This window comes from Heloderma suspectum, chromosome 2, assembly GCF_057233095.1.
Source record: "Heloderma suspectum isolate Gila_16-S chromosome 2, 16-S_ref, whole genome shotgun sequence".
NCBI lineage: Eukaryota > Metazoa > Chordata > Lepidosauria > Squamata > Helodermatidae > Heloderma > Heloderma suspectum.
In genome coordinates, this window is record NC_139459.1 from 184,497,028 (window position 1) to 184,523,600 (window position 26,573).

General features: G+C 45.5%; 1 protein-coding gene across 2 annotated transcripts in view; it reads left to right on the top strand.

Annotated features, from left to right (window-relative positions):
• LOC146353535 (unconventional myosin-Ia-like) overlaps positions 1-26,573 on the top strand; it is a 72,863-nt gene that overhangs the window by 16,703 nt on the left and 29,587 nt on the right. For both annotated transcript variants that reach the window (XM_084836691.1, XM_084836692.1), the window contains exons 2-15: positions 13-172; positions 3,753-3,868; positions 3,981-4,075; positions 6,037-6,141; positions 7,610-7,656; positions 8,282-8,345; positions 14,004-14,102; positions 16,648-16,751; positions 18,004-18,151; positions 19,486-19,604; positions 21,176-21,262; positions 23,681-23,746; positions 24,054-24,158; positions 25,127-25,189. In XM_084836691.1, coding sequence (XP_084692817.1) covers positions 53-172; positions 3,753-3,868; positions 3,981-4,075; positions 6,037-6,141; positions 7,610-7,656; positions 8,282-8,345; positions 14,004-14,102; positions 16,648-16,751; positions 18,004-18,151; positions 19,486-19,604; positions 21,176-21,262; positions 23,681-23,746; positions 24,054-24,158; positions 25,127-25,189 — 1,338 coding nt within the window. In that variant the 5' untranslated portion in view covers positions 13-52. The remainder of the gene's footprint in view (positions 1-12; positions 173-3,752; positions 3,869-3,980; positions 4,076-6,036; positions 6,142-7,609; positions 7,657-8,281; positions 8,346-14,003; positions 14,103-16,647; positions 16,752-18,003; positions 18,152-19,485; positions 19,605-21,175; positions 21,263-23,680; positions 23,747-24,053; positions 24,159-25,126; positions 25,190-26,573) is intronic.

Below are 26,573 nucleotides of genomic sequence, written 5' to 3' on the forward strand. Positions count from 1 at the left end.
ATTCACTTCCAGGTTGGCCTTTGTGTTTGGAATTCCTATCATACCCATAGCCATGGAGCCCATGGTGGTACTCGACACAGTTGGGGTGGGAGACATGGTGCTACTGGACCCACTGACAGAAGATACGTTGATGCAGAACCTGGAGGAACGCTTCCAACATAAGGAAATCTATGTAAGAGGGATGGAGAGAGAGGGAATAACTGCTGGGGAGTTATTAATTAATTAATTAATTAATAATACTTTTCTACCACTTCATTTTTTAAAAACTCCCTAAGCCGAGGGGAGCCCGACCTTTTTGGGGTCGGTGGGCACATTTGGAATTTTGAGGGAGTATCATGGGTGCTTGCACAAAATAGCTGTTGGTGGGTTTTGTCCATTCACAAAATGGCTGCCATGGTTGGTGTGGCCAGTCACAAAACACCCATTTTTCAGAAGGCAAACTGGTGAGACTAAAGGAAAAGTAACTTTCCCCAGAACCTAAAAATAAAGCAGAGGTGGGGCCTGAGTTCTAAAACACAAAACCACTCTTTTGAACTCACAGTTTTCTTCTCCAGCACCATAGAATTATGGAATCATAGAATAGTAGGGTTGGAAGGGGCCTACAAGGCCATCGAGTCCAACCCCCTGCTCAATGCAGGAATCCAAGTCAGAGCATCCCTGACAGATGGCTGTCCAGCCTCATCTTGAATGCCTCCAGTGTGGGAGAGCCCACCACCTCCCTAGGTAATGGGTTCCATTGTCATACTGCTCTAACAGTCAGGAAGTTTTTCCTGATGTTCAGCCGGAATCTGGCTTCCTGTAACTTGGGCTCATTATTCCGTGTCCTGCATTCTGGGATGATCGAGAAGAGATCCAGGCCTTCCTCTCTGTGACAACCTTTCAAGTACTTGAAGAGCGCTATCATATCTCCCCTCAGTCTTCTCTTCTCAAGGCTAAACATGCCCAGTTCTTTCAGTCTCTTTTCATAGGGCTTTGTTTCCAGTCCCCTGATCATCTTTATTGCCATCCTCTGAACCCTCTCCATTTTGTCTGCAGCCTTCTTAAAATGTGGTGCCCAGAACTAGACACAGTACTCCAGATGAGGCCAAATCAGTGCTGAGTAGAGGGGAACTAGTACTTCCTGGGATTTGGAAGCTATGCTTTTATTAATGCAGCCCAAAATAGCATTTGCCTTTTTTGCAGCCACATCACATTGTTGGCTCATATTCAGCTTGTGATCTACAACAATTCCAAGATCCTTCTCGCTTGTAGTGTTGTTGAGCCACGTATCCCCCATCTTGTAACTGTGCATTTGGTTTCTTTTTCCTAGGTGCAGAACTTGGCATTTAACCCTATTAAATGTCATTCTGTTGTTTACTGCCCAGCACTCCAGTCTATCAAGATCACTTAGAATTTTGTTTCTGTCTTCCAAAGTATTAGCTATCCTGCCCAATTTTGTGTCATCTGCAAATTTGATCAGCATTCCCTGCACCTCCTCCTCCAAGTCATTAATAAAAATGTTGAAGCGCACTGGGCCCAGGACTGAGCCCTGCGGTACCCCACTCGTTACCTCTCCCCAGTTTGAGAAGGTCCATTGATAAGCACTTTTTGAGTCCGATTCTGTAGCCAACTGTGGATCCACCAGATGGTTGTTTCATCTAGCCCACTTTGAGCTAGTTTGCTCATCAGGATATCATGGGGCACTCTGTTGAAAGCTTTGCTGAAGTCGAGGTATATTATGTCTACAGCATTCCCACAGTCCACAAGGGAGGTTACTCGATCAAAAAATGAGATCAGATTCATCTGGTGGGATTTGTTCTTGACAAATGCATGTTGGCTTCAAGTAATCACTGCATTGTTTTCAAGGTGCTTACAGATGGATTGCTTTATAATCTGCTCCAGAATTTTCCCAGGGATTGATGTCAGACTGACTGGTCTGTAGTTCCCAGGTTCCTCCTTTTTGCCCTTTTTGAAGATAGGGACAACATTAGCCCTCCTCCAGTCATCTGGCACTTCCCTCGTCCTCCATGATTTCTCAAAGAGAATAGACAGTGGTTCTGAGAGTTCTTCTGCCAGTTCCTTTATTACTCTAGGATGCAGTTCATCTGGCCCTGGAGATTTGAACTCGTTCAAAATAATTAGGTGTTAATAATTAGCTTTGACCATATGCCTATCGATCTCAAGCTGCAATCCTGCCCCTTCAGCCTGTACTTTGCCTTTGCCAGGGGGGTCATAGACCCTTTTTTGGGAGAAGACCGAGACAAAGTAGGAATTGAGCACTTCTGCCTTTTCTGCCTTTTCTTTGAAGGCAAACTGATGAGTCTCCTTCACCTACCCCCATTTTTCTTTTCTAAGAATGCCTCTGGGGTCCATGCAGCTGGAAATAAAGTAGGTGCTGGAGGCAGACACTTAGCTTTGCTGCATGCCAGCCTCCCAGTTTAAAAAAATGAATTAAAAACCTATACAATAAAATAAAAATCAGGAGGGCAGGAGGCCTGGCTGGCAACAAGAGAGGTGTCTATGGACACGTTGGCACTCACAGGTACCATATTGGAGACCCCAGCCCCAAGCAGTTCGCATTAAAATTTACAGAAGAACCAATATAAAAACAATACAAAATAAGAATTCAGAATTTTACAGCAAGAATGACAATAAAACAGGGCAGTGACACAATCCATTTAGGGATGTCGGAGGAATCCACTTGGGGAGTGGAGCTCGATGAGTTTTCACTGGCTCATTTCATCCATGAGCTGGCCTGACTAGACGTGCGTGGGTTGCAGATTGGGGCGGGGGGTATTTGCGCAAATTGTGGCTGTAAATGGCACGGTTTGTGCAAAATTGTGGGTGTAAATGGTCTAATTTGTGCAAATTAGACCATTCACACCTGCAATTTTGCTCAAACTGCACTATTTATGGCTATGATTTTGTGCAGTTCACAAAAATTTGCGCAAATAAAAAAAATCCAATAAAGTTCCTCAGTTTCAGGAACTAACCCATGGCTCAGCTTGCAAAGACTTGCTGAGCTGGGGGCTTTTGGGGGATCTGTGAGGCCCCCAAAGGGCCAGATTTCCCCTTGACAGACAAGTGTAAAACCATTACAGTCAGGGAAAGCCTGTGTGAACAAGTATGTTTTCAAGAGGCATTTGAAACTCTCAAACTGTGCATGGGAGAAACAACAAAGAGTCTTGTGGCACCTTAAAGACTAACCCAATTAGCATCTGATGAAGTGGACTCTAGACCAGGAACGCTTATGCCAGCAGAAACGTGTTAGTCTTTAAAGTGCCACAAGACTCTTTGGTTGTTTTTGCTGCAATAGAGTTAACACGGCTCCCCCTCTGGAAATTGTCACACATGGGAGAGTGTTCCAGAGGGTGGGTGCTTTTGGGTGGGAAACTGGAGGCTTATAAGCAGGTGTGGTATGGTACGACAGGTGCAGGAGGGGGGCATTACAGATTGCATCCAATGTTGGTCCTACTTAGAGTAGACCCTACTTAAATTCCTGCACTGAGCAGGGGGTTGGACTCAATGGTCTTATAGGCCCCTTCCAGCCCTACCATTCTATGATTCTATGACCTATTGAAATGAAAGGAACTTAAGTTAGATTAAAATTGGATACAACCCTATATGACTGAAATTGGGAGGGGAGTCAGGTGGCAGGGCCAGTGGATTTCATTAAGGGCCCCCTACCCCTTACCTTTGCTCCCATGGCATGAGGACTGCCAGCATTTTGTCAGCATCTTGTTCACAACGAAAATACCATTCCTGCCTCACAGACGTACATCGGGAACGTGGTGATCTCAGTGAATCCGTACGAGCCGCTGCCCATTTATTCGGAAGGGACCATAGAAGAATATAAGAACTGTAACTTCTTCGCTGTAAAACCCCACATGTAAGCAAGATGCTGAGGAAATGGGAAAAATAACCCTAATAACCCTGAGGGATGGGGCACTGGTGGAGAGCAAGCTAGTCCTCCTAATGCTTCTCTACTCTTGTTTGCATAGCTATGCCATAGCTGACGACGCCTATCGCTCACTGCGAGATCAGGACAAAGACCAGTGTGTTCTTATCACTGGCGAGAGCGGGGCTGGGAAAACAGGTGAGCAAGGATGCCCCTTCTTCCAAGGGAGGGGGCAGTGTTATAAAGGGAAACACTCTGTGGGGAAAGGAGAAAATGAGATGATATGCCTCGGAAGTGTTAGTCATCTTAGGGAAAGACTGAGGCTGCAGCTAAAGTAGGTAAAAAGAACTGGGAAAAGAGACTGCGTCAGATTCTTCCATAGCACCTTGGAGCATGGATTCGGTGGCATTAAATTTTTGTTGGTGGCTGCTTACATCAGAGGTGGGCAGACTTGCGAGAACTACTGTGCTTTTGAATAGAAGTGTGAAGTCCACCAGCTGGAGCCAGGTTCAAAATTCCAGCTTCGGGAGGCAGACATAAGCTAAGAATTGAGGAACATGGCACCCCTGAGCACATTTGTGCTGAGTACTGGAACCAAGTATGAAGTCCTTTCACACAAGGGCTTTTATACACAAGGTGTTTATTGTGTGCTCATCATTCCCTACTCATGGTTGTTAACAGGTTCTTGTGTGAGTTTGTGAGTTTCTTTAGTGTGAGTTTCTTTTGTGTATTTGCACTATTTGGCTATACCACAGTGCCACCTAGAGGTTACATAGAGGAAAAGCAGGAAAGGAAATGCTTCTTGAGTAGTGCTCAGAGCTCAATTCTGCAATGAAACCGAAAGTAGATACAGCCAATTAACAGCCTCATATAGAAAAGCTCAAAATTCAATTCCTGGTGTCCCCCCCCCCAGTGTTCTTTTTTGGCAACCTAATTTAGGGTACGAACCTTTTTAGATTTTGCAATTGTTAGACAACAGCACCTTAGGAACCCTTGCTGATCTACTACATATCAGCACTAGATCCTGCTCAATCTTGAACCCACCCCAGCTAAAATAAAAAGATGTGGAGTTCTAAAATGCATGAAGCAGGCTTGTAGAAGCAGCTGAAGTTGGTGCAAAGGGGCTGAAATGGAAAGGGTGGTGGGTTTCATTTGTTTAGTAATGCTGGCTGATTTCAATATCGCTATTTCATCTACAGCAGCAACCTGGTGCCTTCCAGTAGTTTTGGCCTACAACATCCATCAGCCCCAGCCAGGATGGCTAATGGCCAGGGATGATGGGAGTTGTAGGTCAAAATATTAACCCTTTTCAGAGAAGCCATTTACTTTGCATTGGTACTGATCCAAAGCATATCTATCTGCACTGAGGAAACGTTAGAAATCTCTGTAGATGTGATGTTACCACACTGAAAAATAGGCTTGTTCAAAGAACGGGGGCTAGGTTGGAGAAGGCTGATCTAGATATTAATACTGCTTCTACAACATGCTGTCTGCAGATCACCAGAGGCTTATTACACTCTTCTCTTATCTTCCTGCCCCCGCCCCCGCTATCGGTTCCTCTCAACCACATAGAGTAGTATAGATGGATTGCTTCCAGATGAATTTGTCCCACCCCACCTGAAATACCACAAGATGCTCACAAACCATTGTGCACACATCTCCCAACAAAAGTGGAAGCCCACGGTGTGTAGCAAGAGCACTGGAAATGTGAGATATGTTCAGCCTCACCTGGGTTCTAAATGCGTAACCCAGTCATTGGTCCTGACACTTTGGGCATTTCTACATCAGCCTAAAATCCTGCATTTGAAACAGGGCTTTCTGCTTCCATCTGAAATGCAGGATCACCACTGACTCCCTTTACATGCGCTTCCTTCCCCACTCCTTCTCCCCATATCTGAGTCTTCCACTATCTTTCATTGATTTCGCTCCTCTTCTTGCTGCTTTTCCTCTTTTCACGGAGGAAACTCAAGCAGAACACAGCAGGGTAATTTGATAGCTCATTATCTGCGATCTGTTTAAAAGCGGAACAAAGGGCATTTAGTGCAGGAGGGTCATGGCAGGGTCACGGCGTCATGTAAAGAGCCTGCAAACTTCCGTGAAGGAGCAATCTCAATCGCAGGATAAAAGTTCTGTGTGATGAAGCCCTTTTTCTCCACCAGAGGCTAGCAAGCTGATCATGTCATACATAGCCGCTGTATGTGGAAAGGGGGAGCAGGTGAATCATGTCAAGGAACAGCTGCTGCAGTCAAACCCAGTGCTGGAAGGTATGTACCTGCTGCCTTCTTCTTCAGAAATGGGATAGGGAAGGAACAGGGGCCCAGGGCAGGATCAAGGCTTTTCTGTACTTAAGGATATGACCTGAGCAGTTGTTACTCATTACTTGTAGGGGATCCAGATGTTTTTATTCAAGCCAAACCTTCTGTTGCAAAAGTTAGGCTGGGAAAATGCAATTCTTTCTCTAGCTAGTACATTCGTTGTTCTTGCAACTGCTGTGTTGAATACAGTTGTGTGAATGTCAGGCACATATTGGACCTGTGACAAATGACACAATCTCCCTCCCCATTGCCCCCACATATCTGCAACCTTTTAAAAAGGGTTTTATTTTATTTTTGCTTCTTTAGAGGCTGGGCACTCCTTTAAAATGAAAATAAATGGTGACAATTGCCTCCCCCACCCCCCCAACAACAATGATCTGCCATATTATTAACTTGTTCTTTAGGGAATGTGTGCTCCATCCCTCCAGTGGTGGAGTCTACAAGTCCTGCGAGTAAATAAAACAAACAAACCAGCCTGCAGCAATTTTACGCTCCTCAGCCCTCTATAATGTGGACAAAATATTGCACTAATGCTGCTGGACTGATTCTAGCACAGGCCGAGGGAACATAAGAAGCTGTCATATACCAAAGCAAACCATTGGTCCATCTATCTCTGTCTACACTGACTGGTACTGGTTCTTGAGTCTCTCTAAGCCCTACCTGGACTGAACCTGGGTCCTTCTCTGTGCAAAGCATTGGCTCTTCCACCAAGCTATGGTACTTTACCTGGCAGTTTAGTAATTTGAAGACAATCTTGTGTTCTGGCTGTAGTGATCAAATATTGGAATGCAATTCTGAGCCCAGCCTTCCACAGCTGCATGGCAAGTGAGTGCCCTCAGATTTTACTCCCTGATTCCACTAACCCCTTTCCTTGCTGTTTTAATTCCCATCCTTCTTCAAATCTTCACGTACATGGCTGAAGCATCTCCTCTGCCTTTACCCATTTTTTTTTTTTTTAAAGCATAGAGTCATATGCATCAGGAGCATTGGGAAGGAGGTAAAATGCTGAGCACAAACCATTGGAGCGCTTGCCTTAACCCTGGCTTGGGTTATTGAGAGCCTCTGAATAGTCATAATCCCAAATCCATCCTGTGCTCAAATGTTATACTTTAATTCATGGATAGACCTCCTATTGCCCTCCAGGCGTTTTAGACTTTAACTCCCTTAAGACCCAGCCAGCATGGGCAATGTTCAGGCATGATGGGAGCTGTAGCCTAAAACCTTTGGAGTGTGCCAGGTTGCCTACTCCTTCTTTATTAATTCTATAAACCTTTTTGTCCCCTGTTTACCACTATATGCTGCCTGCACAATCTAGCCCAGCGGACCTGTCATGATGTGCTGGGCTAGGCTAGCTTGTCCAGGGCATTCCTGGGAGAATGCACAACTTTTTAACCATCTTCCTCTTGCCCTCTTGCAGCCTTTGGGAATGCCAAAACCATCCGCAATGACAACTCCTCGCGATTTGTAAGTAATTGCTGGGGAATTAATGCTTTGTTTGACAGCTTGTAGAAACTTTTGGAAGACATGGACATGTAACTGTAAAACCCTGGCTGGGGTTGGGAAGGTGAGCAAGGCTTCTATGCTCAGCTCTGCCCCTGACATCAAAATTCTGCAACTCAAATTGTGTGCCATGAAAAAGGTGAATGAAGAAAAGCCTGCCTGAAAGCAACAAGGCATTATAGGTCCTTCGGATTGTGGATTGGTAATTGGTTAAAGAATAGACAGCAAGGAGGAATACATGGTCAGTTCTCTCAATGGAGTGATGAAAACACTGGGCCTCCAAGGACCTGTATTTGGGGAGGGTGCTTTTTATCTTGTTCATAAATGATCTGGAGTTAAGGGTGAGCAGTGAGGGGGGCAAGTTTGCTGACCACGCCAAATAATTTAGGATGCTTAAAAAGAAGAAAAAGAGGCAGTGAAGAACTCCAAAAGGACCTCTCCAAACTGGGGGAATGGGCATCAAAATGACAAATGCATTTCGGTGTAAGGAAGTGGGCCCAGTCAAATCTTTCAGGGATTACAAGCACCTCATTTTGCTCCATCTGCTTTCTGCTTTCTGCTGTCGCTCTGATTCTCTGTTTATCCCTAGGGCAAATACATGGATATTGAGTTTGACTTCAAGGGCGATCCTTTGGGTGGTGTCATCAGCAACTGTGAGTAAGACATAACAGACTGCCCCGCCATTCCACCCATAGAAGGGGGCACAGACAGAAATTCCTCCTGGTCAGTTGCTAGAACTGGAGATTGTAAAGCAAAGCCAGAAAAAAGAAGTATGTGCTGCTATATTTAGCATGGAACAGGAGCCCTTCACTTTAAGGTGGCCTTCCCTAATCTGGTGCCCTTCAGATGTGCTGGATAACAACTCCCATCCTCCACAGTTTGGAGGATGATGAATGCTGTAGTCCAACACGTCTGCAGGGCTCCAGGTCGAGGACAGCTGCTTTCAAGAATTGCATGGAATGGGGCATTGCATTGTACATGATGTAGTTCTGTACTATCTAAATCGTCTTTTATGAAAGCAAACCCACACATTACGTTCAAAGGTACGGAACTATGGAACTTCCTGTCTCAGTAGGCTTCCATGATTCACTGCCTGCCTTTATTGTTTTTAACTGACGAGTAATGTTAAGTTTTTCAGTGGGGCGTTCTTGGGAAATTTGTCATGTTATTGATGCACTCTTAGCTTCTGCTGTTTATTTTCAGGAGGGTATTGCTTATTTATTTATATATTTCCTGTGTTTGTTAGCTGCCCAATAACTATTGTTCTCTGGGCAGAGAAGACATATTTGTTCTTTTATTGATTATGCATTTATGATCGTTGTTAGCCATCTTGAGGGTCCCTTTTCTGGAACGGACAGAAAATGGACAGGTGGAAGGCTCAGGTGGAGAAAGGTCCAACCCCCACCTCCCCAGATCCCTTTCTGCTATCATTTGCACTCTCTCAAAGTGGCTTTTAAAACAAAAACAAAAAGCAGGTGGGCTGTTGGGCTTAAAACAAAAAGAAAGGTGGTCATATAGCATGCAGTTTGGCCTTAACATGGGGTTGTGAAAAAGAAAAAAAATGGGCTGAAAAAGGCACTTGCTGGCAGATATGGGCCACCACCCCATCTGGGTTGTCACCAAATAATGGAAAAGTGAAGCGGCAGAGGCAATTGGAGGGGAGATGTGCCAGGTGGGGAGGCGGTGCTTAGCCCTACCGTTAGCTGCTGCTTCCCCTCCTCCTACACCCCCTGCCATCCAGGGCTCCCAGATGTGTGCGGTTTGCTATTGCGGAGGGGAAAGTAACTTGAGAAAGGAAGCATGCAGGGCAGAATTGGCTGAGGGAAAAAGTTTAGGCAACTTTTCACATATTTGCTGCTGCTCTCCCTGCCCAACCTAATTTCTTTCCCAATCCCTTTTTGGTTGGCTCCATAACAAAGCCCCCAAACTGTGCCACCCCCTGCTACTTTTCAGCCACTGAATATTTACAGTCAGGGCCAGAAATATTGGAACAAGGATAACTGTTTGGGCAGTTGGCCTCTGTACACCACCACATTGAAGTTGAAAGGAAAAACACCCAGATGGGAGCGAAGTCAGGAATTTCAGCTGTAATTCAAGGGGTTTGACAAAAGCGGGGCACTAACCATTCAGGAAGGACAGCCAGTGGCATACCCCCCCCCCCATCGTTGGTGGCTCATAAGTCATGGAATGAATGGCTGACAAGCAGCTGCATGGCCAGGTGTGGCCTGTTTCCTGGGCGCCCCATGACCAATTAAGCAGATAAAAGGCCTGGGGGTGGTTCTGAGTGTTACATTTGCATTTGGTAGCTGTTCACTGGAACTCCCAACATGAGGTCCAAAGAGGTGTCCGTGGGAGTGAAGGAGGCCATCGTTAGGCTGAGGAAACAAAATAAACCCATCAGAGAGAGAGCAAAAACAGTGGGAGTGGCCAACACAACAGTCTGGAACATCCTGAAAAAGAAGGAATTAACTGGCAAGCTCAGCCACAGCAAAAGGCCTGGAAGACCACGGAAGACAACTACAGTGGATGACCGCAGAATTCTGCTCATGGTGAAGAGGAACCCTTTCACAACAAGTTAATCTTGGTTTCATCAGTCCAAAGAATCTTTATGAATCTTTATGATGGCTTTATGAATGTAAATACAGAGGCTTCACAACAAGGTGCAAACCACTGGGAATGCTCAAGAACAGAAAGGCCAGATTAGCCTTTGCCAGCAAACACCTATAAAGCCTGCCCAGTTCTGGAATAAGATTGTTTGGACTGATGAAATCAAGATTAACTTGTACCAGAATGATGGGAAGAGAAAAGTATGGAGAAGGAAAGGAACAGCTCATGATCCCAAGCATACCACATCATCTGTCAAACATGGTGGAGGCAGTGTTATGGCATGGGCATGTATGGCTGCCAATGGAACTGGGTCACTGGTGTTTATTGATGACCTGAGTGCTGATAAAAGCAGCAGGATGAATTCTGACATGTATAGGGTTATAGTTTCTGCTCAGCTTCAGCCGAATGCTGCCAAACTGATAGGACACCACTTCATATTGCAGATGGATAATGACCCAAAACATACAGCAAAAGCTACCCCAGAATTTCTCCAGGCAAAGATGTGGGGTGTTCTTCAATGGCCAAGTCAGACACCTGATCTCAACCCAATAGAGCATGCTTTTCACTTCCTGAAGACAAGACTGAAGGCAGAAAGACCCACAAACAAGCAGCAGCTGAAGGCAGCTGCAGTAAAGGCCTGGCAAAGCATCTCAAGGAAGGAAACTCAGCACTGGGTCATGTCCATGGGTTCCAGACTTCAGGCAATAATTGACTGCAAAGGATTTTCATCCTGGTATTAAAGGCGATCCTTAAGTTTGAAATGATGTTGGTTTGTTCCATGACTTATGAGCCACCAACGATGGGAGCGTGTGTATGCCACTGGCTGGACTTCCTGAATGGGTAGTGCCCCACTTTTGTCAAACCCCTTGAATTACAGCTGAAAGTCCTGACTTCGCTCCCATCTGGGTGTGTTTCCTTTCAACTTCAATGTGGTGGTGTACAGAGGCCAATTGCCAAAACAGTTATCCTTGTTCCAATATTTCTGGCCCTGACTGTAGTTCAGCTCTTAGCTCTTTTACATATATAAAAATTAAAATCTGGTTCTATTCACAAAGGAAAGAGGTTCTGCAGATGTTGACAGAGGCACTGTGTTCTTGAGTTCAGCACTGAAAACAAAAGCTGGTTCTCTTCACAAGGAAATGGCATCCTGTACATGCTCAGAGGCACACTGCCAGAATTTTGGAAAACAAATATTGCTGGCTGCAAGGTTCTTCAGAGACCTGGGACGATGCAGAGAAGAGGTCTAAGCAAAGTACGGTTTTATTACAACAACTTAAGACTCCAATGAGTATTTAAGTTGAGGCAGGCCTAGTTTCTGGAACTCAAGGAAAGATGCCAGGGACCCACAGCCCCACCAGCACTGGTGCGTGCCCTGGCTCCTCACATCACATGAATGGGTCTGTGAGCTGCCATTTAAATTTCACGGAATCATAGAATCATAGAACAGTAGGGTTGGAAGGGGCCTACAAGGCCATCGAGTCCAACCCCCTGCTCAATGCAGGAATCCAAGTCAGAGCATCCCTGACAGATGGCTGTCCAGCCTCGTCTTGAACGCCTCCAGTGTGGGAGAGCCCACCACCTCCCTAGGGAATTGGTTCCATTGTCGTATGGCTCTAACCGTCAGGAGGTTTTTCCTGCTGTTCAGCTGGAATCTGGCTTCCTGTAACTTAAGCCCATTATTCCGTGTCCTGCACTCTGGGATGATTGAGAAGAGATCCTGGCCTTCTTCTCTGTGACAACCTTTCAAGTACTTGAAGAGCGCTATCATATCTCCCCTCAGTTTTCTCTTCTCAAGGCTAAACATGCCCAGTTCTTTCAGTCTCTCTTCATAGGGCTTTGTTTCCAGTCCCCTGATCATCTTTGTTGCCCTCCTCTGAACCCTCTCCATTTTGTCTGCAGCCTTCTTAAAGTGTGGTGCCCAGAACTGGACACAGTACTTCAGATGAGGCCTAACCAGTGCAGAGTAGAGGGGAACTAGTACTTCCCAGGATTTGGAAGCTATGCTTCTATTAATGCGCCCAAAATAGCATTTGCCTTTTTTGTAGCCACATCCCATTGTTGGCTCATATTCAGCTTGTGATCGACAACAATTCCAAGATCCTTCTCGCTTGTAGCGTTGTTGAGCCATGTATCCCCCATCTTGTAACTGTGCATTTGGTTTCTTTTTCCTAGGTGCAGAACTTGGCATTTATCCCTATTAAATGTCATTCTGTTGTTTTCTGCCCAGCGCTCCAGTCTATCCAGATCACTTTGAATTTTGTTTCTGTCTTCCAAAGTATTAGCTATCCCTCCCAATTTTGTGTCATCTGCAAATTTGATCAGCATTCCCTGCACCTCCTCCTCCAAGTCATTAATAAAAATGTTGAAGCGCACCGGGCCCAGGACTGAGCCCTGCGGTACCTCACTCGTTACCTCTCCCCAGTTTGAGACAGTCCCATTGATAAGCACTCTTTGAGTCCGATTCTGTAGCCAACCGTGGATTCACCAGATGGTTGTTTCATCTAGCCCACTTTGAGCTAGTTTGCTCATCAGGATATCATGGGGCACTTTGTTGAACGCTTTGCTGAAGTCGAGGTATATTATGTCCACAGCATTCCCACGGTCCACAAGGGAGGTTACTTGCTCAAAAAATGAGGTCAGATTCGTCTGGCAGGATTTGTTCTTGACAAATCCATGTTGGCTTCGAGTAATCACTGCATTGTTTTCAAGGTGCTTACAGATGAATTGCTTTATCATCTGCTTCAGAATTTTCCCAGGGATTGATGTCAAACTGACTGGTCTGTAGTTCCCAGGTTCCTCCTTTTTACCCTTTTTGAAGATAACAACATTAGCCCTCCTCCAGTCATCTGGCACTTCCCCCGTCCTCCATGATTTCTCAAAGAAAATAGATAGCAGTTCTGAGAATGCCCTAGAGTGATACTACATTGGGTGCTCTCAGGCATAGTGAGAAATTACAAGGCCAGCTCCCAGCCACCCTTGGAGCATGGCTGCTGCTGCTGTTGGATATGCCTAAGGGGGGACCCATGAACGTTGGAGGAAGACCACCAGAGTACACTTTGTCCAGGGCCTCCTCAAAGCTGGAACTGGCCTTGAACTGAGGCCTACCAGGATCTTTTGTGCCAGCTTGACCAGGCCTAGCCTGGGTAAAGAGAAAGAGTTTGAACCTGGGTGAGAACCTCTCCAGATTCTAGTATGCTAGAACCGTTAGGAAAACATGGAGTGGACATCGAAACGTTAAGTGGCCCCACACTAGTGATAGAGTCAGGGCTGGCTCAAGACATTTTCCTGTCTGAGGTGAATGACAAGATGGCGCCCCCCTCCCATTTCATGTACAAAAATCAACTGGATCAGCAGGTGAATCTTTCTTCAACACTGGCAAGGAGACAGCATCCTCCACAACACCTGAACACTGCAGGCTAGCTTAGGGGGTGCAAGGCAGACAACTCTCCCCTCCAACACTTTGCTGTCATCCCCCAGCATCTATCCTGAGGTGACTGCCTTACTCTGCATAATAGTAGGGCTGGGGCTGCCTGAACAGGAGAATGAACTTGAGGTTCCAGTGTTCTTCCATGGCTTGGTGAAGGAGAAGTGCTAGCCACCAACTGGTGTTTTCCTGCAGTTAGATATAGCAGCTTAATGTTGCCTTATGCCCTTCCAATCTTTATCTTGTCATTTTCTTTTTCCCTCCCACCATTTATTCTCAGACCTGCTAGAGAAATCCCGGGTGGTGCATCATGTGAAGGGCGAGAGAAACTTCCACATTTTCTATCAGCTCCTGTCTGGAGGCTCCGACCAGCTGCTCAGTACGTCTTTCATACATGGGATCTGATACTTGCATAGGATTGTCCCAAGGAAGGGGAGAGAGAGAGAGAGAGAGCGAGCCAGAGGAGACTGTTTAAACTGGGGAAAATGCAGAGGAATCCCTTGGTAGAATTTGGAAGACTCAGTTCAGGGGATGTCAGTCCTTGGTGTCAGCCCACAGAGATGTGACTAGCCAAGGATGGTGGGCAGAGTTGGAGGGTTAAAATGGATTGGAAGTTTGCAGGGAGCTGGATCCAGGCCCTAGAAGCTTTCTACATGAGGTTTTTATTGTGCATTCCTGATTCCTCACACATGGTAGTTTGAAGGTCCTTTACACAATGTCCTCATACTTCCCTGCTTTGCAACCATTATAGAGTTATTTTCCTTAATGAGGAAAGTCTAATATTTTGTCTGAATCACATTATAGAGCTCTCCTGTATTTGTGCAATTCCGCTATACCACAGTGCCACCTAGTGCTTGTATAATGAAACATAGAGAAAGGCAGAGAAAGATAACCCCAGGAAAAAAGCATATGTAAAGGAGCTGATCTTAATCCTGCAAAGAATCCAGAAACAGAAGCCTCGGTAAAGGTGTGGGTTACAAGCCTCATGTAGAAAAGCCCCTAGCCGAAGGTCTTTTACCAGGCACCTTTTGAAAAATCTTTGTTCAAGGAGACTGGCAATAACACAAGAAAATCGTATTAAATTAAGAGCCAGCCAGGTGCAAAAGGGGAGAGGGCTCCTGCACCTTAATAGTTGTAGAAAAGGGGATTTCAGCAGGTGTTGCTTGAATGGCAAGTGACACCTGCTGAAATTCCCTAATTTACACAACTGTTAAAAGGTGCAGGAACACTATCCTGTTTTACATCTGGCCACCCTATAAAATCAAACAGTGTCTTTAAAAACAACAACTGATTCTCCTTAAGGCTTTAATCCCCTGTCCACTGTCTGGGGAGTAAGTCCCATTGAACTCAGTGGGACTTATTTCTGAGTAGACATGAATAAGGTTGCACTGTAATTTCAGCAAAGAAGAAAGATGACATTTCAAAACATAGTAAGAAGAATAGGACAAAAGAGAGCGAAAATGTTCACCTAGTGCCTAAAACATGTAATGGCAGGGCATAGGCCAGTGGAGGCTGGTGGCTCCTATGTCAGTGGGGCCAATGAATCCACTTTGGGTTTCAGTCAGAACCAGTTAGAACTCTCACAGTGCCATCCAAAGTGCTGAACCTGATCCCCAAAGCAGGTTCAACACCTTGGACAGCTCATTTAGAGTTCTGACTGAAACCCAGATCGAATTCATTGCTCCACCAACATAAGAGCCACCAGCCATCACTGGCATAGACCAGGGTGCACAAACCACAGTTTCCCCCAACCCCCAGGCTTTAATTGTGCTCCCTCACAGGGCTAGTGTTCTCTCCATTGCCTTCCCCAGAGATCCTGATACAGATCCCTTTTTTCCTGCCATTGCTATCAATGAAAAAAGAGTGATCTGTAACAGGATTGCTGGGGGGGGGGAGGAGAAAAGGCTCTCTACTCTCTCCACCAGAGATACTCATATGGATCAGTCTTTTCTTGCAGCCACTAGCAATGAGGAATGAGCAATCTGTATCGGGATTGCTGGTACACACATGTACATGCATATAATGCTGCATATTTTTATTAAATTTAAGTATTGCTTCCAACTGCATAAAGCAGGCTAGAAATGACCTACACACAAGAAATCCGTAATGTAACAGAAAACCCCCAAACCAATATAAGCCTTTATCAGCATAGCACAAATAAAAATAAACGCCATAAAAACATAACCTACAACCAATACAATGTGAAAAGTTTTCATGCACAATACACAAGACCTCCCCCCTACCCTCACAGTCTAGAATGAACGCTGCAAACGAAGCCCACAAGGTGTCTGAGTGTGTGTGTCTGTGGCCCCCAATCCAGCATCACATGCAGCTCTCAAGGCCAAAAAGCATGTATCCCGCTGATGCAGAGGGGTGTGTTCTAGGCCAAAGTGGTCTGGCCACATTAGGGGAAGCATTTTACTTTTGGATGGTGGTGGTTGGGACCTGAGAATGGGGAAGACAGGCTTTTCTATACAAGGCATTTATTGTGCACTCGTCATTCCCTCTCACGATCATTTATGGGTTCTTTAGACCATGATGTGACCCTCCTGTTTCACTTGTGTCTAATCAGCACTTTTGCCAAGCTTTCTTAGAGCAGGAAAAATGCGGCCTTTGATTTTGAAAGCGAAACAAGCACAATTTCCACTTGTGTATTTGCGCTATTGTGCTATACTACAGTACCACCTAGAGGTTATGTAGTGGAAAAGCAAGAAAGGAAATGCTTTTTGTGTAATGCTCGGAGCTCAATTCTGTTACGAAACTGAAAATACATACAGCGGATTAACAGCCTCGTGTAGAAAAGCTTGTCATCATGGCATCAGAAAATGAGCACCCTCGATGCAAAGAAGCCCCTGTGATAAAAGCTGGAGGGCGGAGGGTTGAGAACTAAAGAGGCAATGACAACAGTTCCTTTTCTTCAACAGAACAACTGAGGCTGGAGCGAGACTGCAGCCATTATGGCTACCTCAACAGGGAGGCCTCAAGCCTGCAGGGTGTGGATGATGCAGCCAACTTCAGAGTCATTCAGGTATGGGCTGTGCTATGGGTGGTGGGTCTGGGATGTGAATCATACTGGCCTGGGAGAGGCAAAAGACAATCTATATATACTAATGGAGAACTCATTCTCCAACTGTGGATCTGCATGTGACCAAAACAGCTCCATCCACATACAAGGAGGAGGTGCCAGCAGAATCAGGGGAACTCCAAGGATTACAAACGTCCCCCCCGCCAAAAGCCCTTCAGAGAAACAAATCCTAAATCTTGTTTGGTGGGAAGCCCTGCCAAACAGTCCAATGTGGAATGAGTATGCTTGCTGATTATGGAATTATTGCTGATTATGGACTGCTGTTAGGGGGCACAGAAACACCATGGGGAGGGGGAATGTAATGGAATATCCTGGAAGGCACCCTGGCTGGCACCCTGAACAGGAGCGCTCCTGCTATGGATTGTGGGAGATACAGTGCAACATTTACTTGCAGGTCCCCCTTTTAAAGGTAGATTTCTATGAGTCCCAGAGGACCAGCCCCATGACATGTTAGAGCCTGTACAACCCAGATCTGTATCTTGTGTTACCCAGATCCTTTTCACCACAGCCAGTTTTCATCATAGAAGCATCACTGGATTTTGCCTTAAATCCCAATATGCATGCAGTGATACAGGGCTGACATGGCCATTTTTCCAGGGCTTAAATTTTCCACAGAAATCTTTCCATTGGTTAAGTTCATTAGTAACAATGAATGGATGTCAACTGCAAATATGCCAACTGGCAGTTTCAAAGTTGTAATTAATGTTTTTCAGATGATTCAGTATTCCAATAAAATTTTCTACATAATATAAAATGTAATTAACATTAAACTTTTTCCCTCAAATATTTCAGGTCGAATACTTGGTGCATTCAGACAGGAACCTTTTTGAGCTTGGTTGTTTACTACATACAAGTAAACATGCTAAACTAGATCATTCTTTAGGGGAGGGGTGGTCAACTTGTGGCCCTCCAGATGTTTTGGCCTACAACTCCATTCATCCCTCACCATTGGCTATGCTGGAGGACCAGAAGTTGCCCACCCCAGTTCTAGGGCATTGGACAATTTTATGGTGCAAATTGAAAATTTTCCAGTGCAAGTTACCCTATGTAAATTGTCCTAATTTGCATGGGAAATGTTTCCAATTCAAAATTTTCCAGAAAACCCACATCACTATATACACATAGCTTGGGTCTGGAGGGAGGTGTGCTGAGGGCTTTCCTGTGTGTAATGCTGTTCTCCGCTGTTTTCCTGAAGGACGCCATGCAAGCCATTGGTTTTTCCCCGTCAGAGGTGACAGCAGTGCTGGAGGTGACTGCTGTGGTCCTCAAACTGGGCAACGTGCAGCTGAGGGAGCAATTTCAGGCCAATGGGGCACAATCTTGTGGAATCCAGGATGACAAAGGTCAGCAGAGGGGGGTCATCTCCAGGGTGATGGTGGGGAGCTCAGGCCAAGTTTGGTTGCACTCCAGCTTAGGCTTTTGAGAACCTGATTTTTCCGTTCCTTCTGTGGACGCCCACAGCCTGGATCCCATTGGCTGCTTAATATTCTCATTTCCATGGCATGGGCCCTCAGTCGGGAAGCATCCTTCAGCTCTTGGAGCTGTTTTCCACATTACTTTCACAACAATGAAAATGAAATGTCAGAAGAGCAATACCTCTGTCTATTAGGGAAGCAGTTCTTCAACTGGGGGAAAAAACAAAATCTGTCCCCAATTTTTGGCATGTACTTAACGTCATAGTTTCCTGGACTGCAATCCACCAGGCACTGTTATTAAAAGGAATGAGGTTTGCTCAGGAGCAGTGCTTCGCATTTTATTTATTTATTTATTTATTTCATTTCTATACCGCCCAATAGCCGAAGCTCTCTGGGCGGTTCACAAAAACTAAAACCAAACAACACACAATAAAACAATTTAAAATATATAGAACATTAAAACCACAATATAACAATACAACCACAATAAAACCTAGCAGCAGTACAGGAGTTTAAAATACAGATTTAAAACAGCAAAGATAAAAATTTAGAAAGCTAAAATGCCTGGGAAAATAAAAAGGTCTTCACCTGGCGCCAAAAGGAGTACAATGTAGGCGCCAGGCGAACCTCACTAGGGAGCTCATTCCAGAGCCGGGGTGCCACAACAGAAAAAGCCCTCCTCCTAGTAGCCACCCGCCTCACTTCCTTTGGCAGGGGCTCACGGAGAAGGGCCGCTGATGATGATCTTAAGGTCCGGGCAGGCACATATCGCATATGTCACCTGAGGTGGTAAAACACCTGCGAGCAACCCACAGCCCCCTGTGGCCTGTGCAGGTGTGCATGCTGCTGCCATGTTCTCCTCCCACTGCCACCAAATTGAAACCCACCAAACAGCTGTTTCACAGGGTAGAGGAAGCACAATTTACATGAGGGGGATGGTGCATACGAAGGGTTAACCCTCTCTGTCCAGTGTGCACATGGGAGTGAGGAGGCTGCATGTGTGACTGTGTGTGAGGGGGCAAGGGGGATGCCAGCCCTGCTCCACTCAGCACCAGCTCTGGCCATGCATACTGCCATGCAGCCCCCAACCCACCGCCACATGGAGCCTTTCGGGCACAAAGGTTGCCTGCCCCCATGATAAAACCTTGCCTTTGGTCCTGAGCCCTGGTTCTTTGAATTGCAATGCGCTGCCAATGTCAAGGAGAGGAACTAACAGGAATTCTGCTCTCTTTGCCACCCCGCTCCATGTTTTACTTTTGCAGTCATACGGGAGATCTGTCAGTTGATCCAGCTGAACGAAACTGTGCTAGAGCAGGCCTTGTGCACTCGCACGGTGGAGGCCCATCAGGAGAAGGTGGTGACAACCTTGAGTGTCTCACAAGTGAGTGTGGGGCAGAGGGGGTGTGCACGCGTGCACACTTTCTGATATGTTGCCAGTACTCATGTACAAATGTTTGTTGTGGTGGTACGTTTGCATTCCAATTTTTAAAAACATCACAGAGGCACAAGCCCTTCCTCTCAAATAGGTGAACGCATGAAGGGGCCTCAAGAAAAGGCTTGCTGGTGTTGGCTCCCAGCCATTTCAACCTGTCAGGACCATTCATGTGCATATTCTGTTTCATGCTGGTATCTGCCCTTGCCATTCAACTGCAAATGTTTAATCAATAGTCCAAACTCATTTTTGCCAGTATAGAAGATGGGCTATCAAAGTGCAGGCATTTGAAGTGAGCCTAATGGTTAGAAGGAGCAGGATCTCTCTGTTGGTGAAGCTCTTGTTACGGAATTCCCCCCTTAGGGAGGTCCACAAGGCTCGCAGAAGTTGGTTAAGACCTAATTGTTCCAGAGAGAACTTCGGGTTAGAAAGCTGAACTGGTTTTAATTGTGTGCTGCTGTTTTCTGTGCAGTTTTCTAAAATACGCTCCTGCTATTTTAGTTTTAATGTTTGTTGTTTTATTGTGGGTGTCTCATTGTTTTCATTGACTTTGGTTGTTTTATGAGAAGAGTTATAAGCTGCCTTGAGGACCCTGCTTGACCAAATGTGTGTGTATGGATTTATTAATTGATTAAGTGCTGAGCAAAGAAAACATACAGACTATGAATGAAGGACCTGGGCCAGAGAAGAGACCAATAAATAGGACTTTAACATAGATATACTTTCATTGGTAGGTCCCCACAACAGAAAGTTGGGAACTACTGGGCTAGCTGCCTCTCCTGCTCAGCAGATACAAAAATCCAGGCTTTTGTGGGGCACCCTCTGTACTAGCTGCATGGCGCTTTTATCCTGCGACTGAGATTGCTCCTTCATGGAATTATACAGGCTCTTTACATGATGCCGTGACCCCGCCGTGACCCTCCTGCACTAGATGCCCTTTGTTCCGTTTTTAAACAGATTGCAGATAATGAGCTATCAAATTACCCTGCTGTGTTCCGCTTGAGTTTCCTCTGTGAAAAGAGTAAAAGCAGCAAGAAGAGGAGCGAAATCAATGAAAGATAGTGGAAGACTCAGATATGGGGAGAAGGGTGGGGGGAAGGAAGCATGTGTAAAGGGAGTCAGTGGTGATCCTGCATTTAAAATGGAAGCAGAAAGCCCTGTTTTAAATGCAGGACTTTAGGCTGGTGTAGAAATGCCCATAATATATTTCTGTCATACCTTCTCCATTCAAAGAATTCTGGGAATTGTAGTTCTGTGTAGTGACAAATTATTATAAGGAGTCTACAAGTCCCATGAGTACATGGGGAATAAGTGATGATACAAAACTAGTTTCAAACCAGTTTAAATATGCAAAGCAGACATGCCCTATTGGAGATCTATTATTCAGAATGTTCTTACCAGAGTTCTAAGGCTGAGTCCTTCCCAAAGCAGTGACTGTTACTGTCTCCCAGGGCATTCAGTCTTAGCTTTCCAAATTGGCTGTATCTCATGGTCTAACCACCTCTGTCTTGGTTCCTTAGGGTTACTGTGTGCGGGATGCCCTAGCAAAGAACATATATAACCGGCTGTTTAACTGGCTTATTAACAGAATCAACAAGAGCATCAAAGTGAGTGTGCATGGTGGATGCATCAATCTGATGAAATGTGTTCTACAGACCCCCTTCTTAGGCTGCATTTGCATGAATACAGGCAAACAGGGCTAGGTACTCCTGAAGGCGTGTTTCAGGAAGATGTATGCTTTGTTTCTATCATGCTAAGGGAGCAATCCTATCAGGATAGGTGGCCGCCTCTGAACTCAGAGGTGACCACCTATCCAATGCATGGCAGGAGGAATGTGGAGGGGATCCTCTCCTCCGCGATCCAGCTGCCCCGCATTTGTAGCTAGATGGCCGATTTCGGCTGTCTAGCTGCAGGTTGTCGGAGTGCAGGGTGGGGAGGCCGGACAACGCATAGGAAACGTCATACTGGCACTTCTGCACTCCCCACCCCAGGGAATGCCCCCTTTTGCCCTGCTCCATGCTGCTCTTATGAGCCTTGAGCCCAGGGACGATCCATGCCGCCTATGAGGCGGCAGGGGCAGGGAGGTGGTTCTCCGGGAACCAACTTGCCGCTGTCCAGCAGCCATAGGATTGTGCCCTTAATATCCATAAGTATATTTCCACCTGTGATGTTATAAGGGGATAAGTGTGCAGATACTACGTTTAAGAGGAAGCATACACTTGTTCCCTCCTCGGTTAAAGTCTTTTAAAAGAAGTTAAAAAGCACTGAGGGTTAGAACGTAAGAATGGCCATGTTGCTGGATCAGACCAAGATCCATCTAGTCCAGCATTCTGCTCCACACAGTAGCCTTTGGGCACCCTACCCCTGTGGTTTGCACCTAGCAGCTGGTATTCAGAGGTATACTGGATCTATTCATGGCACATGGAAGTTGCATTTAACTTTCATAACTAATAACTATTAGGTGGACTGATCTTTCATGAAATTTGTCTAACTTATTTTTAAGTTAGTGGCCGTTACCACTCCTTTTGGAGGTGATTCCTTAAGCTAATCATACGTTGTCAATTTTAGACTGCAATTCCCATCAGCCCCAGCCAGCATGGCCAATGGTCAGGAATTCTGGGAGTTGTAGTCCAGAACATCTGGAGGGCATCAGGTTGGGGAAGTCTGTAGTGACTTGGGAATTTGGGATTGGGCAGTAATCCTGAATTTGACAATTACTGTCAGAGGGCTTTCTATATGAGGCGTTTATCGTGCGCTCATCATTCCTTATTCATACTTGTTTACGGGTTCTTTAGACAATGTCATGAACCTCCAGTTTCACTTTTGTTTCTAAAGAGCCTTTTCTTTTTTAGGGCAGGGAAAATGTGGCATTTAATTGTAAAACCGAAAGAAAAGGCTTTATTTGACTTGTATATTTGTGCTCTTCTGCTATACCATAGTGCCACCTAGAAGTTATGTAGTGGAAAAGCAGGAAAGGAAATGCTCCTCGTGTAGTGTTTGGATCTCAATTCTGCAACGAAACCAAAAGTAGATACAGCAGATTAACATCTCCTTAACAGCCTCATGTAGAAAAGCTCAGAGCCTCACTCAGGGCAGAACAGAACAGACATCCAGGGCCCCACTAAGCAAAATAAGCATGAGGGCCCCCAAATGAAACAGGGCTGGCCTACCACATTTTGAAGGCAATGAAGTAATACACATTACTGTCTTAAAGGCCATTAAGTCCAGAGTCTAAAATTACCTAATGGCACCACTGACTGGAGTGTTCTTACAAGCATGCCCTTATTTTCACCTTTGGAATGTCAAAGGCTTAATGAGAACTCACATATCACCTTTCCCTAGCCTGGGTCCCTTCAGATGTTGTTCCCTCCAACTCCTATCATATCTGACCATTGGCCATGGTGGCTGGGGATGATGGAAGATGTAGGCAACAACATCTAGAGGGACACAGGTTGGGGAAGGGTGCTATATAGGCCTCTTGGAGTCAGAGCTTTTCTACAAGAGGCATTTGTTGTGCACTCATGATTCCTTACTCACAGTTGTTTACAGGTTATTTTAGCTGATGTCGTGATCCTCCAGTTTCGCTTCTGTTTTTAAAGAGCACTTCCCTGGGTTTTTTTAGAGCAGGGAAAATGCGATATTATTTCTGAAAGCGAAATAAAAGGTATTTTCCTAGTTGTGTATTTGCGCACTTCTGCAATAGCACAGCATCACCTAGAGGTTATGTAGTGGAAAAGCAAGAAAGAAAAAGCTTTTTCTGTAAAGCCTGGATCTCAATTCTGTGACAAAACCGAGTATAGATACAGCTATTAACAGCCTCATGTAGAAAAGCTCTAACAGTGGGATGCAACAATTATCATGTTTTATATGGGAAGTGGGCTTTCAATCTGCATTCATGATTAGGAAAACAGAAACAGGGTGGTAGCTATTCCCAATTAAATGAATGGGAAAACTAGGAAGCAGGAGTGCCTTCAGGCCATTGTGATCCAGTGAAACTGATAATCACCAGCTCTCTGTTTTCTTAGGTGGAAACAACTGCACGCAGGAAAGTGATGGGTGTTCTGGATATTTATGGCTTTGAGATTTTTCAGGTGAGTTGTGGAGATTCCTGGAATTCTCTTTCTTAAGCAGAGATTTGATAAAGGTTTTGGGAAGTGGGTCTGGAATAGAAGGCACATTGGAGCTTTAAAATGTGAGGGGTGTGTGGGTGTGTCTGCCTGCGTGAGTAGGTAAGTGTGTCTGTCTGTGTGTATCCATTAAATGGAAGAGCGCCAGTTGTGGCACAGCTTGGAGGACATTGTCAGAACTTTTTATATGGGACAGGGTCCAGATATATGCATCCTTCACCCAGTTCTCTTCCGCTTTCAAAGTTTCTCTTTATCTCTCTCCTCTTCATAGAACAACAGCTTCGAGCAGTTCATTATAAATTTCTGTAACGAGAAGCTCCAGCAGATCTTCATCCTGCTGACCCTGAAGGAGGAGCAAGAGGGGTACATTCGGGAGGTAGACAATTCCACCACCACCACCCTGCCCTGAGCCAGGCCTGGTTCATAGACGGGGATGTTAATTTTCTGTGCATAAGAGTGAATAAAGATGAAATAGTGCGGGTACCAATAACTTCAAATGTGCAGCTGCCAATAACCTCGGGGGTTCGACATTAGGCTACATGAGGCTCCCTAAGAAGAAAACAGAGAGCTGGTGATTATCAGTTTCACTGGAATTTGTCTAACTTATTTTTAAGTTAGTGGCTGCTACCACTTCTTTTTGCAGTGGATTCCATAAGCTAATCACACGTTGACAACTTTAGACTACAACTCCCATCAGCCCCAGCCAGCATGGCCAATGGTCAGGAATGCTGGGAGTTGTAGTCCAGAATATCTGGAGGGAACCAGGTTGGGGAAGACTGCTCTAGAGAGTTTTCACTAGTGTTTCTAAGAAGAAGGAAATCATTCCAGGCAAGTCATGTGAAGTTGTCAATGTTATGATAAGGGCAGTGATGCCATAAAATATCCGATGGTATTCTTAAGACAGCTGTACTCGGTTTGTGCATTTGGCTTTTTTCTCTACGTTTATGTTTTTTTATCCCTCCAAATGAAGTTTTGTTGAGAGTTCATGATGCTTCTTGAATATAACTCTTCTTGCATTAGTGCTGTTCAGTTACCAGGTTCTTGTACTACTCTGTGTAGGCTTCTAAATGACATGGAACGTGATCCTAAGCAACAAAGTGCACACAGAAGGAAAGTGCACAGGGGTGTTGTAGTGGTGTGTGCTATGCGCACAAATTAGAACCACAAACTGCTGTGCACTGCAGCTTTGCCCCCACCCCAGGAAAAATTCCTGCGGAAGCTCATGGTGAGCGGTGGGTGTTGGTTGTTGGACAGGCAGCACGAGATGTTTCAGAGTGTGATGGGGGTAAGCAACATTGTGAATTTCCCTTCTGCTGCTCTTCCAACATTCTTTCTCCCCCTCAGGGCATTACTTGGACCCCTGTGGACTTTTTCGATAACAGCATCATCTGCAACTTGATAGAGGATGTAAGTTGTTTTCAAAATGGCGGTGGATTAAACTGGACGCAGGGGTTGATTTTGGTCCAGAGGGCACCCCTCCATTTTCATAGCTATTCTTTTCTTCCAGAACTTGCAAGGTATCAGAAGTCAATGGTATGCGTGGTTAGTGTATTGGGCTTTAGCTTGGGAAGCCTGGGTTCAAATCTCTACAAATTATTATGAATATATTGGGTTGAATCTTAAGATAAATTAATTTAAACAAGTTAATGGAAGGAAAGTTTCCAGCCATGTGTGATGCCCCCAAAGTCTCTTCTGAGGGTTGGGGGCTGTAGGACCCTGAGGCCTTTTTGACCACCTCACGATCCCCCTTCTAGTCACCACTTGTGGGGTTCCCTTTACCTGAGGAGGGGGGCTCTCTCCCTTCTTCCACCCAGTACCTATGCTCCTGCACTGCCGAGATTCTCCCACAAATCCCTCTTTTCCACACACCCCTGGGTGACTACAGAACTCCTTGCCACCAGGTCTGCCTTTCCTAGTCACCAGGTCAGGTGCTTTGGTCAGGGTCTCTCCTCACCCTGCCACCTTTAGGCTCTCACACACAACCCTCTGTTGGGGTATTGTGATGCTTCACCACTATTGCTGCCATCAATAACCCTTTTAGAGCTGCTTTCTTCCTTTTTTGGTAGCACAGACCAAGCAACCAGCACGCGGGGGTTATTCCACGAAACCCTTCTTAATAAATAAAAAGGAAAGTGTCTTTTAAAACTGAAAACAAAGAAGGTTTCTTTGGTACAACAGGACTGGAAATAGCAACTGGGTTGGGATGAGGAAAGGATATCAGGAATGATGATTAAAATAAGGTGACACTAGAAACTGCACAGTATAACTCTTGCTTTTAGTTCTATATTCAAAACTTTTCACGTCCTCTCTCACATTATCAGACGGCGACGCACTCTCTAAGCCACGGACCATCTCACTAGATGTTCCCACTCTTATCTCTCAATCTAATCCCTGATTTATCTAGCTGTTCCCAAACTATCCTACTCCCAGACTTATCTCTCTCACAGAGGCAATCACTCTACCTCTTATGCACAAGCTCTCATCCAATCACACTGCATTCCGCTCTCACTCAGCCACTCCCCCTTTCTTCCACTTGCCAGACTGTCCTTCTTGCCCATGCTCTGCCAAACCCCACCTCACACTCACCTGTCAATCATTCCAGATACATACCAGCTACCATACACCTATACCAACCTTTACTATTTACAGATTGTACATGTGGAATCGCCACGGGGGACCCTCATGGCAAATATGGGATAGGGTGTAGGAGGAAACTTTCTGCGAACTGGGCTGGCTAGAGCAGCAGAAGAGGGATAGGAGCGTTTGTTTTGTTCTTCTCGGGAAATGGGTA